The 19,729-nt window shown below is 42.2% G+C and overlaps 1 protein-coding gene across 2 annotated transcripts in view; it reads left to right on the forward strand.

Moving 5' to 3' along the window:
• The window catches only part of acsf3 (acyl-CoA synthetase family member 3), a 31,229-nt gene extending 12,431 nt beyond the window's left edge, over positions 1 to 18,798 (forward strand). For both annotated transcript variants that reach the window (XM_022767934.1, XM_022767935.1), the window contains exons 6-10: positions 2,404 to 2,501; positions 2,840 to 2,966; positions 14,645 to 14,779; positions 15,241 to 15,352; positions 17,959 to 18,798. In XM_022767934.1, coding sequence (XP_022623655.1) covers positions 2,404 to 2,501; positions 2,840 to 2,966; positions 14,645 to 14,779; positions 15,241 to 15,352; positions 17,959 to 18,073 — 587 coding nt within the window. In that variant the 3' untranslated portion in view covers positions 18,074 to 18,798. The remainder of the gene's footprint in view (positions 1 to 2,403; positions 2,502 to 2,839; positions 2,967 to 14,644; positions 14,780 to 15,240; positions 15,353 to 17,958) is intronic.
• The last annotated feature ends 931 nt before the right edge of the window (positions 18,799 to 19,729 follow it).

Genomic DNA, 19,729 nt, shown 5'->3' on the forward strand with positions numbered 1-19,729 from the left:
CACCTTATTGATGGCAATTTTATTAATAATCTAACAGGCCTGATTTTGTTGTATATCTAACAGTTGTGGGGCATTCCAGATTAACAACAGTGTGGCTTTCTAAGTCATGTTGCCGTTGTTGAGATGTAAATATATGAGATTGGTTCATCCTACTTCTTTCCATCTCATTATCACACTCTTGAAAACAGACAGTGTCACATCTTCCAGGCCTGAATCCGTCTTCATCCAGATGTCATCCTTCCAAAGCTTTATGTCATTTGAAGCTCAGAAAACATGAAATCTTTCAATAACTTCTTAGAGTAGCTATAGAGCAATCCTATCTGGACCTTTGTCATTCTGGCTCCACTCCACTCCCATCTAGCATGTAGCATTTATAACCTGCCTGCTCTCTTCAAAATGACACTCATTGTTGCTGAATCATTGATACCAGAATACTACAAGACTCCAAAGTTTCTCGAGCCCCTGATGCGAGAGAGGAAAAAAAAAGATGATAGAGGAGCCCATAGAGGAACACACAGATTCCCTGAGTTGAACCATGAATGGATTTTGCATTTGAGGGATGGGAGTCATGTCATTGATTTTGTCATTTTGTAGATGGCGGGTTTTTTTTTTTGTTGGACTTGGTGAAGAACTCAAGGAAAATTACTCAGTCTGCACTTCTTCACCACGATTAGAGGAAAAGAGGACGAGAGGCTGAGATTTACCTTTTCTGGTTTTAATTCTGGTTTTTATCACCAGCTGTGTTGTAAAGGACAATTCAGTTTTTTCATTCCAGTTGCTAATTATGTTATACGCACCGTGTTGATTTCTAAGATCTGGTGTAACAAATGGAACAAAGATGGTTAGAGAGAGAAGTTCAAAGACTCGTTTCTCAGCTCTACACAACTGGCCAATAATGGCATGAAAGTAATAGAAATGATTGGACACTGACCCCCTCCAGTCTGAATCGCAAAGGTATGGGGTTTCCGAAGCTATGCGACTGTCCGACAAGCAGTTCTGATGAAGCATCCTGGCAGCTTAACCCCGCTTAGCAAGACACTGAATGTCCTCCAGCTGTAGCTGTAGCTGATCCTCACAGACACTCTGACTCTAATGAAAGTAAGATACCAGAGCAAACCTTGCGCTTCAGGTCTCAATTAACCTTGTTTACAGTGTCAGCAGCAGTTCAGGATATCATTGTAACTTGGCAACCTTTTGTGCAACCTTATGACTCAAGCTTCTTTGTTATCCTTCTTGTCCACTGAGTAACAGTGTGACAGTGTAGTTACTTTTATGGTCAGTTGGTTTTCCCTGCTGCACTGAGTGCAAGTGATGGAGGGCGTGTGATAGACGTTGCCAATCAGGACTGAAGTGGATTAGATCAATATGAAGTGAGAGAATCGCTCTTTAATTGGGACCTGACCTGCTCTTCATTGAGAGAGCAGTGGTCTGTGAAACGGTATAATAGACTTCAGGCAGATACACACACACACACACACACACACACACACACACACACACACACACACACAGCATGTATCACCTTTGCACACTTGCTATAATTACTAACTCAGGGGGTCACACTTGCACACACACAAAGATCGGAGACTGAAGGTGTGTGTCAGTACATTTTCAATTTGTAGCACATTTCTTTAACACATTTCTTATTAATAGTTTCACTTAAACATTAGCGCAGCTCACAGTTATGAACAGCATTTTTGACACACAGCTCTTATTGTATTTCATAATTGGTCAGCTCAGTTATAACATTTTTATGTAGCTGTGCTTCAATAAAAAGCCTTGTCAAGCACTTAGCAGTAGTTAGGAGTAACAGACTGAAGCAGTTTGCTTTTATTTTCAGATTCAGCATAAAAGTGGTGCTAAAGTAGAGACAGAGAAGGATGATACTGTGAATTTTGGATTGACTTAAAGCCACGGATGCTGTAGTTCAGTGTCATTTTGAGAAATCAATACACTTGGTAGATTGTATTCTAGCCCTGGTATCTGTTTTTTAAAGTCTAAGACAAATGTTCAGAAATAGTTATCTTAATCACAGTTCACTTGATGTTGGTGGAAACAGCTGCATCAGGCATTTCCCAAGAAATCCTCATCACTGCCAAAGTAAGCTGACTTGTGGTGACTGAGACGAATGGCTTTTGGTTTACAATGTTTTACAAGCTCAGCAAACCATTTAGTGACCAGTTATGCCCTGCAGACGGAGGTTAATGCCATCTCGGAAGAGAGCACTCCCACTGTGGTTGAAATCCTGCACTAGATGTTGGTGGTGATCACTCTGTTGGTTACTGTCAATGTAAGTGTCCACCTTCTTTAAAAGGGACAAAAACCATACCATCTTTCTCTGAATAGACTGTCGTCAGTTTATACTCATGTGTTTTTCTTGTGTATTTCTGCTTGATTTGACAGGGGCTGTGGGGTCACCACTTCCCCGTGTGGAAGTTCGGATTGTCATGAATAACACAACCAACACCACAATTGTGCTGGGCGATCACAGAAACACTCGGGTAATCAACTAATGGATAGGTTATAAGCTGATGTATCTGTAGACAGCGGATGAAAAAAAGGAATATGTCAAGTTTTGTAATTGATTTTGATTTCAAAACCCTGAAATCTACTGTACAAGCCAGGATACAGATAGTGGCTACTTATTTACACATGGAAATGCAGCATTTTGCCTTCATAACTCTGCATACAGATTAGATTCAGTGTAACATTTGTTTTCTTGCAGCTGTTGGCTAGTATATCACCCAGCAATCAACTAGATGCTCATTTAAGTGTTGTTCTGGCTAATTTAAACTCTTAAACTGTATTTTAAACCGTTCACTCTGTGAATATACCACAGGTATGTCCAGGTCTGGAGGGGAAAGAGGGCGAGCTCCTGGTTCGAGGTCCGTCTGTCTTTAAGGAGTACTGGAACAAACCTCAGGAGACCAGAGAGTCTTTCATTGATGGTGGCTGGTTCAAAACAGGTACGAAAAAACCCTGCTCTCCTCCTCCCCCCATTTCTCTTAACTCACACTTCAGCACCGTACATGCACATGCACATGCACACGCACATTCACACACATTCCCTTGGAGGAAGTAAATTCTGCCACTAATTGCATCTACATGAGTGGTGCTGTCAGAGGGATTCACAGGAGGAGGAAAGATGTTGAAAGATTTTTGCGTCTGTGCCGCAGACTGCACTTTCAGGCCTTGATTTTAAACACTTAAAAAAAAAAGTCCAGTCAAGGAAGCACACACACACACATACACACATTGAGTATATGTGTACTATATGTGTGTGTGTGTGTGTGTGTGTGTGCACATTTTGGGGCAGTATGAGGGAGTGATAAATGGACTTTGTGTGTTTTTTGTGCTGCAGGGCATTTTTCCTCCTAAGTGGTTATGACTGCTCTGGGTCTTGAGGAACCAAGTATTGCTGTCCCGCTCTTCCTCTCCCTCTCTCCCTGTATTTAGTGTGTTTGTGTGTGTGTGTGTGTGTGTGTGTGTGTGTGTGTGTGTGTGTGTGTGTGTGTGTGTGTGTGTGTGTGTGTGTGTGTGTGTGTGTGTGTGTGGGGTAGCACAGAGGGAAGCTGTCATCAGAGGCTTTCTCCCCCTGCAGCCTAGCACTTCTCTCTCTGCCCACCCCCCTTCCCCCCCACCCCTTGCAAAGGAGCCCTGCTTTACTGCAAAGCCACTGGTAGACAGGTGTTAGGTTGGCGTGGGGGAGGCTCAGGGGTACATGAGGGAGGGCAGAAGCAATTGGAGCTTTGAATTGTTATGTAGACGACAGGAAATAAGAGCCAGAAGCAAAAGAGCTGCAAGTATTGAGCTTGGAGATGTGGTGGTGGAGGAGTTAGAAAGAGTCAGCTACAAAGGGTGGCATATAAGGCCCCAGAGAGAGTGGGCACCGACAAGGAAGGGCTGGGGAGCTGATGGTGGCGGTGGTAGTGGTGGAGGGGGAAGGGGGTGGGGGTGGAAAGCAGGAAGGAAGGAGGGAGTGATGGAGAGCGAAGCAGGACGAGGCAGTGGGAGAGCAGGGCAGAGTGTGTTTAATTGGCTTTGCAGGCTGGAAGGACAGAGATCCAGAGCACAGCACGCTGCTGTCACACTCCATTACAGCCACTGGCCACATAATGAGAGCCCGCGCAATCAGCTCCCCACAGACCAGTCCCTCAAGCCACATACACATACACACACACACACACACACACACAGGACTACGCTATAGGAAGCTATCAAACATGTTCCTTGCCCACCCACCTGCCTGTATTCCCTGATGCCAGGTTAAACTCACACACTCAGTTGTCAGTTTATTAGGTACACCTAGCTAAAACTAATCCAGTCTAATACAACAGTCCTGCTGTAAATCCTTCCTTGATGAAAATTATAATTTAGAGTTTTTGTTGAAACTGTTAAAGACTTGTGGATTCGACTGTGCGGTCATTTTGGAGTCTTCAAGTCGTGATGCTGATTAACTGTATTGCATTACACAAAGAGGTGTGTCTGTTGTTTAGTTTACCCTCAGTGATTTGAATGGGATGGACAAAATAATAGAAATACCTGTCAGTATGACGCAATGCAGTTCAACAGCACCACAAACTACACCCTCCAAAACAGTCACACAATCAACACCTCTTTAACACAGTTTCAACAAAAACTGAACATTGAAACCTTCATGAAGGGAGGATTTGTTCCACAACATTTTGGTTTTTGTATGGGTTAAACAAACAAGATAAAAATGTGTTGGACATGCTTTTGAGCTTTTGACAGAGCCAGGCTAGGTGTTTCCCTCTCCTTTAAATCTTTATGCTAAGCTAAGATAAGTGGCTTCTGGCTCTAGCTTCATAGGTAGCTTGGAACCAATCTTCTCATTTCAGCAAGAAAGGAAATAAACATATTTCCAAAAATGTTGAACTCTTCCTCGAAATCAATTTACTTTTATATTCCTGTCCAGTGTTGGCTTAATTTGGCAACTTCATTTGGTGAAGTGTTCTTATCCCAGTTACAACGAGAAAACGTTTGCCACAGCTTGAAGTCATGTATCCGACTGGCTTCTTCTCCATAGCAATGGTGCACGAGGTTCATGAGATCTGAGATATTTAGAGCCGTCTACCATAGAGTACCAAAGTCACAGAAAAAACTCCATGTCTCAAAAACAAAGTTGTAGTAATTTAATCTAATGGCGATAAGGTATTTTTAAATTATCCTGCGGTTTGTTGTGGAACATTTAGAACCTTTCAAACATTTCAAATGTGAATTTATAGTGACGAAAAAATACAAGTGGAACCAGCAGCTAATCCCACTTCACGAGTCTATACGCACAGTGAGACACATACAGTTCATTTCCAGATAGGCACATGCTCATGTGGACAGTAAACTCCCACACCAGTTACTCTTGTCCACACACACACAGGCCTGCCATGTACACACAAACCCTCTCAGTGTGGATGTCGAGTGGGGGGTGTTAGATGGTGACAAGTTTTTTGCACTTAACCCTCTCCTCAGCTTCCTACCTCCCCTCTCACACTCTTACCCTTTTTACCCTCACACCTGCTCCCTTTTTCACACCCCACCTTTCTCTCTAACACTGTCTCATCCTCACACTCCATCTCTCTGACTTGCTAACTCCTGGCTGATCTCTTGTCACCTTCCCACAGAGATTTTTGTGCGTCAGTCTTTCTTCATCCTCCAGGAGTTGACCTTCAGGTCAGGGAGGGAAAATGAAAGGCGCTTTTCAGGGATTTGACTAAGATGTACTTTATTTTGGACTAGCGCTGTCAAAGTGATGTGAGTTAACCTTTTCAACAAATTCTAAATGTTTAATTTAAAGACAGTAAGACACCCACAAGCTCTCACACTTCCACCAACTTGACCACAGTGAAGTGTTGAAGGGACTTCCCTCCCCTGAATAGTGCCTCCTAAGCACCATTCACATCCAGGCTGCAACCCTCCATCAGTCTTCCATTTGAAGTGTAGTGGGCAGGTTTTGTATGCAGCCTGAGAGACTCTACTCGGGGCAAGAAAGTCCACTTGCCATTTATCGAACTAGCTTCTGACTTGAGTGCAGTACCAACAATTTAGCTGAGACATGGAGAATGAGAAAACAATCCATCCCTGTAGGTTTAAAGTTATTTGGTGCCTCTTAAGACATACTGTGTCTAAGATCTACCGCATTCATAGGTACATCGCCCCCAGGTTAAATATAGTTCATTACAAAGATTGTTTTTAAAAAAAGTTCAAAATTAGTTCTTCTTTTTTTTTTTTTAATCAATCGACAGTCCTGGCTGGATGCCAAGAATGGCAAACAAGAATATATCTGTGTATAAAATGGGATTTTAATAGATTTAAAATAAACATTCCATTTGACTATTTCTGCTACACAGAAAGCTTAGTTTAATCCGCAGCTGTGGAAGTGTCAATTCATCAGTTGAAACTTGTCAAGAGAAGTCAGGTAAAGATGTTGTTCGCTATCAGTTGTAGTTATGCAGCACACAACCTTACTGATAGTTCCAGGTTATAACTTTCAGTTCAGCTTTCTGCAGGATATTCACACTGAGCTTCAACCCACAATAGTTGAGTGCTGCGATCTTTTAGACCTTTAATAAACCTTGAGTCTTCAGTGAGATAATAGTCAAGTCTCCATTCAAATGTTGCCCAAATTTTTAGCCGAATATGTGTTTTCATCCACTGCTGAAATGCAAATATTAGGAGTTGGGCACATCATACCTGTCGGGTGCCATTAAACCAGCAGAAGAAGAGGATGTATTAAGATGGTGTAATTTAAAATAGTGTCAGTCAAACCACAAATGAAAAAAAATAATGTGGAAAACATGATGTAAACATGGCATTTCGTTTGTCTCATGTATTCATGTGAGGAAGTCCAAGCGTAAAGCATGCTTCCACTCTTTTTTTAAATGCACTAATTAAAAATGTGTGTATAAAAACAGGTAGATGAAAATGCATTTACTGTTGCAGAAAGTCATGCTGGCTCCTACAGCACATTCAAAACCTAAAAACTGCTTTTTGTTACATCAGCCAGCAGAACGGCATGGAGCTGAATTAAAAACACAGGTTTAAAATCCATTGCATTTGAAAATGTATGAAAAAAATGAATACTCTGCTTACACTGTGCGGCCGACGCAGAACGGTGAGATGAAATCTATGAAGAAAATAAAGCTAATAATGGAGACTGATAGGTCAATAGGAAGAGGAGGTGAAGGAGAGATGGCCAGAGAAGAGTGGAGTGTATGCAGCAGAGAATGAGTGTGAGAGTTTGAATCAATAAGTTCACAGCTGGCCAGGGGCGACTCCTCTAGTGCTGCATTGGTGCTGCGTAGCATGACTGGCAGCAATATAGGGAAGCTGTCACCTTCTCCTCTGTGCTCTCCCTTATACTGCTCATCTTCACAAACATCTCTGAGCACATTGGCCCCCTCTCGCCTTTTTCAGCCCTCTGTCCACAGTACAGTCTTTCTGTGAAGTTGACAAGACAGCAAGGGCTTCGGTTGTTGGATTTGATGTACACATGTAAATACAGCAGGTCGGGGTCGTCATTTGACAAAGCGTGAGTGTTAAAAAGCAATATATTGAGGATGTGTGGGTGTGGCTGTGTGGGTTTGTCTGTCTGCGTCTGCTTGCGTGTGACTGAGAGAGATGTAACCCCAGCTGTAAAGGTGAGCTGCAGTGTATATTCTCCACAGACAGACAGACGGACGGACGCGTGGCTCATATCCTGCAGAGCCATCACTAGTCATTTGTGCATGGCTCTTTCGCTCCCAGCTGTGCTCTCCTCTTCCCTGCCTCCATCACTCTCTTCTGTTCCCAATGTCATATTTCACCCCAAGTCACATTGTGTCCTCCCAACTCCAATGTCAGAGCTCCCTGTGGGACTCGCCAACACCCGACCCTCGCAGCACTTTGTTCAGACCAGCCATCCCTGTAACATTTACAGCAAAGGTGGCAACACATGGTGGTCCTGCTTTTATTGACACCGGTTGAAGGCAAATCTAGTTAAACCCTCCTTCATGTGAGCCACTAAACTCCAGGAGTTTTTCAGCAAACTGTTGAAGCAACTGCAGAAAACGTTTAAAAAAAAAAAAAAGAAAAAAAAAAGACAGTTTTGTAGAAGAAAAGAAACTTTCTATTTACCCTTATTTGTTTGCTTTGATTGTTTGCCTTTCCTTGTGTTCTTCCATCATATATCCATCTGTTCAGGTCAAAAGCAAAGACACAAGAGGCAGTATGATTTCAAAAAAAATACCAAAAGCAAAACTAATCTGAGTTTTGAAATCTGGTTTGCTCAATGTTCAGGCTTCATAATTGACGGCTGTTCTCTGGAGTCGATGGTTGACTATCAGATTTGTGTGGGCCATGTAAACAGCAGTTAAGTGGTTTTCTTGATGAACATGACAGATCTGAGACAGACATCAATCCTCAAGTTCAGCTTGTTATCTGCTGGTGGAGAGGCAACCCAGCAAGGAATATAATCAGTAACATTAACATAAAGCAATTCACGCTCCTTTAATTGCATTATATTAAACAAATTAGATCACTCATCCAAGTGCAAAGTGCTTTCTTGTACGATATTAATTACTAAAAAAGGAGCTGTGACAAAAGTTAAGGATGATAAATAATGTCAGAGCTGAGATTTCACTGCTTGGCTGTCTGTTATTTATCCTCATTAACTCTTCCATCTAGGCATCAGGGCTTTAATGTGGAACATTAATATTCATATATGCTAAGTGTTTACAGTCACTGAGAAGAGGCATGGCTCGCATTTAGACCTCTGTCATCTTTGTTCCGATAAGGCTCTCCTCTCCACAGCGATGGAGGGCACTCAGCTTCAACCCGCAGTGTGAGAGTTTAGGTTGTGCTGAATGTGATGAAAGACTGTGACACCACTTGTACCTTCTCAGAGAGGAGAAGCATCTCCTCATCAGGCTCACTTTAAACACTTCATTGATGCTAGTGCAGAGGCGTGCATAAACACAACATGACGGTCAAATAGCGTTTCTCAAATGTCAACTTTTCTTAAGGAAAACACTCCTGAGTTTTGGCTGAAGATGCTCAGTTCTTGAAACTATTCAGTGGGTTCTAAAAAGCTTTGTATCACTATGCCTCGCTGTGTGCAGAGATGGCATACACAGGACTACACTGCAGTTAAGTGCATTTATTTAAGAAATGAATATACAGTTATCATCTGCAGAACTTATGCAACCTCCACCTTCTGGATTGAGCGGTGATTGTCGATAGTGAACACAGAAGCTTGCTGAAATTTTCCAAATGTCACCTTGGTGACTAAATTTATGGTTTTTGTGATGAACCTGGTTTTACAGCAGTTATACAACGAGCCTAAAGACAGATAAATTACTCGCTATGCTGAAGGCTTATGTGTTTAGGCAGATGCGTGTGTTTTGTTTCTGTTTAGAACTTGTGTTGGGAAGTGTTGCTAACTGGTCCTGTTAAACCATTAAAACATTGCGTGTGATATTACATTGTGAAGATAATCTTCACTTGATTTGCTTTTCTCAGTGTCTAGTGTAGATATGGCAACGCAGACCTGTGCTTCAGCCGTAAAAGATCAGGCTTTTTCTTTGTTTGTTTGTTTTTTTTTTTTTTTCAATGAAAAAAATGTTTCCAAACTTCAAATGCTGTGGAAAGAAAGCAGGAGTTAATGAGGATTTCACATGACAACAGAATATAAGACAAGATTCATTCATCCACAGAAATGTTTGTGCAAACCATTCTCAGTGTCAGGATAGTGTAAGGTACACATCTTATTTAGAGATATAACATTGCATAAACTTGCATATTTGATGTGCAAGTAATTAACATTTATTGATTATGTTGAATTATTATTTCACTATAATGATACTGGGCAGCGTAGACTTGTTGGTTTCAGAGCCAGACACCCTCTGGGAGGCGAGTGTGCCAATATGTGTATGTGGGGGTTTTTTAATTTTTTTTTTTTATGCATTACCCTGGACCTGGATTTTTTTTAGGTACACGCTACCCATGAATGAGTGTTTGTCTGTTGCAGTCTGAGTTTGAGTGTACAGTAAGTGAAAGCCGGAATGAGATGATAAAGTGAATGTGGGCATGTTTTCATTTTATCACTCATAGTGTGCACTTTCCAGCCGCATCTCTTGGGTTGAGTGGGGTGTACACAGAAAAACAAGTGCATGGTACTTAGATCAAGGTCAGACTCAAATCACATTCAATTACAAACACTCATACAACACTTTCTATCCGTTTCAGTGACAGTAGAAATCTGTTATGTGGCTGGAAGGTCCCAATGATTTCTTTCACTTCCACAAAAACAGTTTTTGTGCATTTTTAGTTTCCTCACTCTTTCCCCAACACCTCTAGCAGCGATGCTACTGGCAGCAGGCTGAAGTGTTTTTGTGTTTTTGGCCTTTGTCATATGTCACGCGCTGCCCTTTTCCTTTACACACTTTTTGTCCAAGAAAAGCAACATGTCCAGACTCTGCCTGTGTGCTTGTGTAAATTTAAGTAGTTGCCAAAATACAGAGGACAGTAATGACAGCAATTAATGATTTGGGAAAAACATTCAAAACACCCCATAGCTACTTTTGAATCTTGTCAAATCATAGTTCACATTTTCTGAGGTAACATGGTACCGGCACTGTGGAGCCCCCTGTGCTGCTTCCCTGCCAGCTCTGAGTGTTTGTTGAGTGGGTACTCAGCGAGAGAGGCAAACAGTTTGTTTGATGGTTTAAGCGCCAACAGCCTGGTGCACCCAGGAGGATCTTACCTGACTTGTCTGGGTTGAATTTAAGCTCCAACCTGAGTACGTCACATGTGGTTTTGTAACTAAATATTACATAGAAAAGTGAGATTTACATGCCGTTTTTGATGATAAAGTAGCTCAAGGTGCTATATTAATACTGTGAAAGTATCACAGCGCTCAGTCCACAGAGAAATGCACACAGCCTGTATTTGTAAACTGCCTTAAAACGTCAGAACTTCTATGTCTTTGTCGTCTTCTTTGTGATGTCACAACAAAGCAGTCACCACTCTCAGCCATGCCCCTAGCTCAGCCCGAACGGACCCACCACCCAACCATGCAGAGTGTTTACCTGAAATCTGCTTTGTTTTTATTCAATCACTCAGAAAACTGTCAGCCAATGAGAAGAGACTCTCTTCTCATTGGCTGACCAACCTGTTGTTATAGAGCTCCAGAGGGAAGCCTGAGAGACGAAATGTAAAACCACATTGAGACTGAGTTCAAATAAGACACTAGAAAAGTGTAAACTATGGGACCTTTTAAATATATTACATTAGCACACATTAGAATTATGTTTTTTCATTCACAACTATCATTGCAGACAATTCATATTTCTTTTTTTCCTCCACTTCATGCAACATATTTTGCTTGGTTTACTGTGGAAAATGTCAAGAGTGCCACCAATGCAGACTTCTTTAATTTAAAATAATATGACATCAGGAATGAAGACCAATCATTTTTGTTAAAGAATTTCACACTTCAGCAGAAATTCCTCTGAAAGCAATTTTTGCATTACTCTGAAAAATTGCTGTACCTTGAATTATTAAAACTGTTGATATCACACTTCTCTGCACAATGTTGTTTTTCCTGTTAACAAAATGATAATTAATGGCTTAAAAGTGTGTGTGTGTGTGTGTGTGGTAGTGTGTGTGGGTGGGTGTGTGTGTGTGTAGTCTTAGGTCTTTCCTGTGTGGTGTGCTGTGTGTGTGGTGTGATGTGTGTGCTTTCTGTGTGCTCGTGTCGTGGCGCAGCGGCGAAAACGCACGCTGATGGTGTGTGTTAGTTAGTTAGTTTTGATTTTCTGCAATGTCAATTATACTGTAACAGAATGAGGTTTTCTTGCAGAGCCAACTAATGTCATTTTCTTGTTTTCTGAAAGACATTAGGGAAGTTTTGTCTGCCCTCCATCCTCAGTTAAAGTCTTGATCTGTTTTTATTTCTTTTTTTTTCCCACACTGTGTGACTTCACTTTCTTTAATGCCTCAGAATGAGATGAAAGCCCAGTGCAATTAGGCTTCTTATCGTTTTAATTAAGAAAGCCATTCGGCCATATCTGCCTCCAACGCCATAACACATAATGGCAGAGAGTCTCTGATGCCTGAAGTAGTGTTTGTGTGCGAGTGTATGTGTGTGTGTGTGTGTGTGTATATCCAGTATGTATATGTGTTCAAGCTTGTGTATGTGTGTGTGTCCTAGTAACACAGTTCCCAACAATCTCTCTCCCGCCCTTCTTTCCTCTTTTATCAGTCTGTGTTCTACAATCACTATTCCCACTTGTGCCTCTCTCCAAACATGCTGTTCTATCCCTTGTTATTTCCTTCCCCTCAAAGAGACAAGGTCAGAGTCCTGTTTAAGGACTTCAAACTCAATTCAAGTATGTTGTCTGAGTGTTTCTTTCAAATCCTTTTTGTCAAACATTGCCTCATTAATGCCGTTTTCTTACTCCATGCTTAAACATTTGCAGCCAAATGGACGCATTTTATGGTGTTTTTATCTGTTTCAGCTTGTGCATACACGCACAGGGCACACTAACAGCTTATCAATGAGCATGCAAACTGCCCCTTTCCCCATATCTATTTGCATAAGATGAGAGCTACATGGCTGTAACCAAATTATTCCAGTACTCTTTTTTTTGTTGTTTTTACCCCTCATCCAAAAGAGGAGGAGAACTACCCTGTTAGTGGTGTTAACAGCCAACCAACGCCCCCCCCCCGCTCTCTCCCACTCTCCCTCCATCCTCCCTCTCCTCCTCTGTTACCCTGGCCTATCAGTGCGGAGCAGTGGTCTGTGAAGAAATTCCCAATATCTAAATTTACACACTGTATCAATCTTGTTTAATAGACTGGAAAGCTTATAGCCGCCGTGGCAAGCCGGCAGAGAGGGCAGCGGTGATAAATTGTCGGTGTGCAGGCGACAGCCGCCCGTGATGTATAATGAAATATTTATGATTTATCCCAGCTAATAAACTGAAATGAAGTGCGTGATGTATGGGAACAGATGGGCCCTCTATTGATGCTGAGGCAGAGAGGCAAGAGGGGAAAGAGGAGACAGGAAGATAGGTGGAGAGAAGGAAACAGGAGATGTGATGAGAGATGCTCCAGACGTAGTGAGAAAAAATGGAGGGCAAAGATGGGAGTAAAAAAAAAAAACACAGTTGTGTGTGTTGACACTGGAGTGGGAGAAGCTGAAAAATTGGACAAAAATGTAAGATGAATCAAAGGATGCGGGGTTGGAAGAGAGAACAAATGAGATTCAGTGATGGAGTAAAGGACAGGCGGAAGGTGGCAGTAAAAACAGACCACCATCAAAATATAATCCCTCTCCTATAATGCTTCATCGTGTTGATTCCAGGTAAGACAGGGCCAGTTGCTTTCTTTTATTGATTCCATATTTCAGGTGTAGACTTTATCCTGCTGCTGCGGTATCTGCAGACACACACAGCTCAACCTGGTGGAAAAGCTCATAGCAGGGCCGTGCCCAGGAAACCTCATGGTGACAGCAAGACTCCATATGAGAGATATGAGTAGTATCAATTTTCTCATCTAATTCTCAGCAGGAAAGTGATTAAGCATCAAACGATTCCTTTAATGACTACCAACCAAAAACATTGCATTTTGTATTAAAATTTCATTTTGCAGATGTATTGTCCTCCATGTCCTCATCGGTACTGTAACTTCAGCTAAAGCACCGATCCCTCACCTTTACTGACCTCTCTTTACACCACCTTTGTTCATCTTGCCAACCTTAACCACAACAGTGCCACGCACACACACCCATACACCCATTCCCTCCTCGGTCCCAGCTGTGGCTGCACCACCTGTAATAATCCAAAAGGACACCTTCCTGTTCCTTCTTCTCTTCTCTCCACTCCTTCCCTCCTATGTCCATTTTTCTCTCCCTCTGTCTCTCTCCACTCATCCATACTGACCCATTTCCTCTGCTTGTCATCCCCAGGCCCAGCTGAGCCCCTCATCCCACATACTGTACTCATCCTCCCCCACACCTGTCCCCCAGACACCTGTGTGTGTGTGTGTGTGTGTGTGTGGGTGTGGGTGAGTGGGTGGGTGTGTGTGTGGAGGATGGGGGGGGGAACTCTCATCCATCCCAAACAACCTAACTTCCTCTGTCTCAAACACACATGCAGGCTCTCTTACACACACACACACACACACACAAACAACCTATATTCAACCAAGTGCACTTACTCTACATTTCTTGTATCTGGTCATAAAGGTGATATAAGTGTATATGTTGTTCTTCTTCAGTTTAATTGATTTTAACCCAGATTTTTTTGTTTTGTTTTTCCCAGAAACCCAAAAGTTGTTGTGGTTTCTGCTGCAAGAACCCATTCATAGCCATTTACAGTAAACAAGGTTGTCTTGTGGCAAGCACAGCTCAGAGTATGCTTCACATAACAGAAAGTAATAAGTGTGTAAAGTAAGTTTCTAGTTGGAGAAAATGCTAATAAGCTGCTGGATATGCACAATCAATGGAATTTAGAAACAGTCCAGTACACTCAGTGCATCCATTTTCTAACCTCCTTATAAACAAAAAATAATGAGCCATAAAAATATGACTGGAATTTTTCCCTTCGCATTGATCACCCGCTTCTCTCTCTCCTTGTATGTCTTTTAGGAGACACTGTGGTCTATAAAGATGGTGTGTATTGGATCATGGGTCGCAGCAGTGTCGACATCATCAAGAGTGCCGGCTATAAGATCAGTGCACTCGAGGTGGAGCGTCACCTACTGGCTCATCCAGACATCATAGGTAAGAGTGCTGTACAAGCTTAGTCTGGGAGTGAGTGGGAGGACAGTGTCAAGGAATTTGAGGGCCTTCACACCAATATTAGATCAATGTTATAAAACCAGTGGCTGTTTTTATAACGTATATAATTCCCCAGTTTAAGACAATGCAATAAAACAATGACCCTAAACATACAAACAAGACAACTGAGGAGCTGTTTCTTTAATGACAAAACAGTGGGATGTTACAAAGGGGGCTATAATTGCTACATCCAATGTGCATGTAAACACCCTCTAATTAAAGATAAGAGTTAGCACTTTTAGCTCCAGTCATTGTTTTAAAACCAATGTGCTTAAGTTCAGAGCCAACACAGCAAAACAAATGGCAGTGTACTAATTCTTAAGCACTGCACTTCAGGATGAAATCATTTGAGCAGCTGAAATTTAAAAACAACATGTCTGCCTCACGTGGTTTTAACTTTGCAGATGTGGCTGTCATCGGGGCACCAGATGCCATTTGGGGTCAGAAAGTGACCGCAGTGGTGCAGCTAAGGAAGGGGCAGAGTATGACCCTGCCAGATTTGAAGACCTGGGCAAGGTACTGTGACCTTTAGCTAGATAATATTTCCTTTGTAGCTCTTACCTGTTGGTACACTCTCGTGTGTACACTTTTTTTTTCCTCTGTAGAGATTAGGCTTAGGGTTAGAAACAGATTATCCCTATCAACAAGCTGCGTTTTCTGTTCACAGATTCTAAAGTAGGAAAGATGTTTGGAAATACAGGGGTGTAAACCGTCATCCTTGACTCAAAGGTCAACAAAGAGACAACAGACACACCCTTCCTTCACTTTAGCAGAAAGATGCGGCGTAGTCCTGGAAAAACATTAAACTGGATTCACTTTTTGCCACAGCCCGCTGCAATGTCATCCAGCGATGCGCTATGTTCACCAGTTAAACTCATGCAAGTTCACATTCCTGCTAGAAGTCGAGTTGCTTTGACTTTGCAGTTTGAACTTCGTAATTGGACTGTTTACTTTGGAATTGATGAGATGGAGCACAAAATAATGGTGGCTGTGATAAGTTTTCAGGGTTTTAAAAAGTCTTTGTCCTTGTGTTATAAAGCGCTGTGCAGTGTTTTAGTGTCTAATAAGGCCTAAAACTAATGGATGCATTATTCTGAACTGGCCCTCCTGGATCATATTTTGTCTTACTAGTACCTGAAACAACAGGCCCACACCAACACATCCCCCTTGCATGTTTTTCCTTTTTTTTTTTTTAATGCAGAGCTGTTTTTGGTCTGTATGACCAGTATGGGTGAGGTCACTAACAACTGGACCACCTGCCTTCTTTAAAAGTGCTTTGCGGCAGCAGGTGGACTCCAACCCGTACCACCAGTGGAGACTGTGACCTGAATAACTTACCACCAATCCATCATCCTGAACTCACGAAAACAAAACACAAAAAGAGCACCATATCCCATTACTGCAAGGGAGAGCTGACCCCGTCTTATTACGGTGATTCAAGAAGACAATTTCCACGGCTTTTTGTCAGTCCTGTGGTAAACAAATGAAGGCTCCTAATGCGGTTTCTGCAGCTCTCCCAGCAGTTCGGCACACATGTCCCCAGTGACTGGCCCTGAAGTCTTCAGATCAATAGGAAAGGATGTGAGAGAAAGAGAGGCCAGAGATGGACTAATGAGGGGAGCTGAAGGAAAGACAGGAGATGAAAAAGAGGAAGATGTGGGGGAAGCGAACAAATGATTGTTACGGGAAGCTTTGTCTTGCGAGCTAACAGTTTTTTTTCTCCCTTCCTAAATGTCAGTGGAGTTTATTTTGTCTATCGCAGACAGTTGCTGGTGACATGCAGCCCTCCACTTTGCAGTGACTTTTGGCACAAACACCCCTCTGTCTTACTCTTTTCCCCTTCTTTTACTCTACTCCTTTTCATAAAATTTGGTTTCATTTTTATTCTTCTTTTTGTCCTCTACACTGTCCTTTCTACCTCTCACGACTATTATTTATTCAGATTTCTGAATTCTGTATGAGTGCATTTGGTGCGTGCATGTGTGTACGCGCGAGTGTGTGCGTGCGTGCGTGCGTGCGTGTGAGTGATTGTGTGTGCTGTGGGCTCCATATGGTGTGGGGGTGTTAGATCTTTACTGCTGTGGTCTGCTGGTCCAGCATGGTGTATTACTACTACTGCCTGTTACCCAGGATAACACACACACATACTCACACACACACACACACACACACACACACACACTTAAAAACTCACACAGTGTTTCCAGCCACGGGTGCTGCCAGCGGACAGGCAGTGCCAGCACACAGCCCACTGCTGAGGCCAGGATGTAGAGGAGAGAGTGGGAGATAAAATGAGACATAAACAAGTAGATGGATGCTCACTCTTCAGTGCCCTGGCTTCAGCTGTCAGTCTGAATCTCTATCACACCCTCTGCGCCCCACACTGCCTTGAACACGCACACTCATGAACACACAAACACTCTGCCCCGGAGAAACTGGTGACACGAGCAAAGCCCCATTAGAGAGATGTGTATGTATGCACAAATACTCACTCACACTTTACTCACTGAGTCAGAGAGACGGAGAGACGGAGACATCTGCTGAAAGTGGTGTTTGATGGCAGCAGCATGAGTCATTATGTTCACTCGCACCACAAGCGTGCACACAGGAACACACACGCACGCACAAACAAACAAACAAACAAACAAACAAACTAGGTTAGAAGATAATAAAAAAGCTCCAGGCTTCAAAACTTGACGTAACAACCATACACTAAAAACTGAAAAAAAATAAAACACTTTTAATTATCCCAGCCTTCTGTTTTTCCTTTTATTATTTGTTTTTTTTTATTTCATCTCACAGTGATTATATTGTTTTGTACGAAGGGAATTGTCTGTGTCTGGAAGGCGAATTGGGGGTATTAGGGAGGAGAGCTGCAGAGTGTATGAAGGACATTTCTTTCCTTATCTCGACTGCTCTGCCACAGGGCTCGCCTTTGTTTTGCAGTTGTTTTTTCTGTTTTTGTTTTCCTTTTGGTCGTTGCATATGTGCGCGCGTGCATGTTCCGTACGTTTGTGCATCCTTCAGTGTTTAGCGTGTCCCTGTGCATGCTTGTATTAGTTCAGTGTGTGTGTTTCTGCAGTAAACAGTCGTCAATTTATTAACACCAGTGTTTATTGCAGGGAACACATGGCGCCCTACACCATCCCCACAGGCCTGTTGCTGGTGGAGGAGATGCCGAGGAATCAGATGGGCAAGGTCAACAAGAAGGACCTCCTGCGACACTTCTTCCAATGACTGGACCACTTCGATATGTATAACAATACACAGGTTCCTGGTCCCTCCCTGGCTGTTCCCATCTGGTCCTTAGATCCGACAAACATCACAGACAAGTGTGCAGAGGGAATACGAACTAATGGAAAATGACTTAACCTCTGAGGTAACTTAATCACAACGACAGACATTGCTGCAAAGGTAATTCTGTTACAATGATGCTAATTATTATTGCATTCTTTATCAGTTATGTGTAAGAGGTTTGGAAATCATCACTTTGATATATCATTTTTTGAGGCAGTATGAAACAGATCCATTAAGAGGACAAAATGTGAAACTTCATATACCAAGAAAGAGTCAAAATTATCTGCAGTGACATGAAAATGGTGGTTTAAATTCAAACTGACTAACATGAATGCGACAGATGAACGATATGTAAGAAATTTTCAAGTAGTGTTAAATGATATGCGACCTAATATGACCCACTTTTATAGGGTTTGCAATTTTATCAGTGTACCAATTCCATACTGCAGTACTGTATGAATTATAACCAGATTTAGACTATGTAGTATGTTGACACTGGAAACATGACAAAAGTGATTTTTGAATGATTTGTGTATATTTATGTCTTAATGGACACCACTGACCCTCAATGTAATGTACAAAGGAAATGAAGCAGCTTCCCCCAGCTCCAAACAAATTTAAATAAATTGTGAATGAATAATTGTAACTAACTGCAAAACAGTGGAAACAGTGTATACAGTTCGTATGTTGTACAGCACTGGGACAAAACATTTGATACAGTTACTCAAAGTCATTATACTTGTTTATGAAGTGTCTGCACCCAGCAGAACTGTGGGATACACTGTTTTATCTGCGTTAATGAGATGGGAACAGCCAGTGTAGTCTGCTTTGGTTCCTGATGAATAATTCCTCATACTCTGAACAGGATGTTCAACTGTTGCACAGCGGTACTGTTATTGGTAAAGAGTGCTTTGAGTACTCTTATTGGTTTATTCAGATGTTTTACTGGTGGAAATGTGGTGTGATCACAGAATACAGAATGACAGTTTTGATGGGTGGAGTGTTGTGACCACAATCAAGAATCATAGTTAATTACACCTGCAATAAAAACAAAATAAAAGACAGTGTGTTGGTAGAAAAGGAGGCTTCGAAATGTGATCAGTGAGTAAACATGGATAATATTAGTTCCTCAGCTCTGTACACACTCTGATACGCTTGAAATGTTTATCTGAAAATAAAAAAAAAAGTTTTATAAAATTTAAATTAAAAAGTGTTTTGGAGTTATTTTAGTTTGCTACTTTTTCAGAAGTGTGTGTGCACATGCGTGTGTGCGTGCGTGCGTGCGTGCGCACAGCTGTGGTTACACAGGTGTGATGAGAGCCTGAAGGCGGATTCTTTAGCAAGGCACAACACCGCAGCTGGATGCCCCGCACTCCATCTGACTAACCCTCGCGCTCCGCTCGCTCTTCTCACCTCTCATCCTTTCTCATCTCCATTTCTCCAATACTTCACCTCTCTGTCTTCATCACAAGTCAAAACAGATTGCAGTGGCACCGGGACCAACTTCACTGTGACTCCTTTTGAATCAGCGCTGGCGTGCAGCCAGAATAGGCAGAGAGAGCATGAAGAGATGAAAGAAAAGGCACTGAGAGGAGG

The sequence above is a fragment of the Seriola dumerili genome, unplaced genomic scaffold (assembly GCF_002260705.1).
Source record: "Seriola dumerili isolate Sdu_G_001 unplaced genomic scaffold, Sdu_1.0 BDQW01001299.1, whole genome shotgun sequence".
In the NCBI taxonomy this organism is placed as follows: Eukaryota; Metazoa; Chordata; class Actinopteri; order Carangiformes; family Carangidae; genus Seriola; species Seriola dumerili.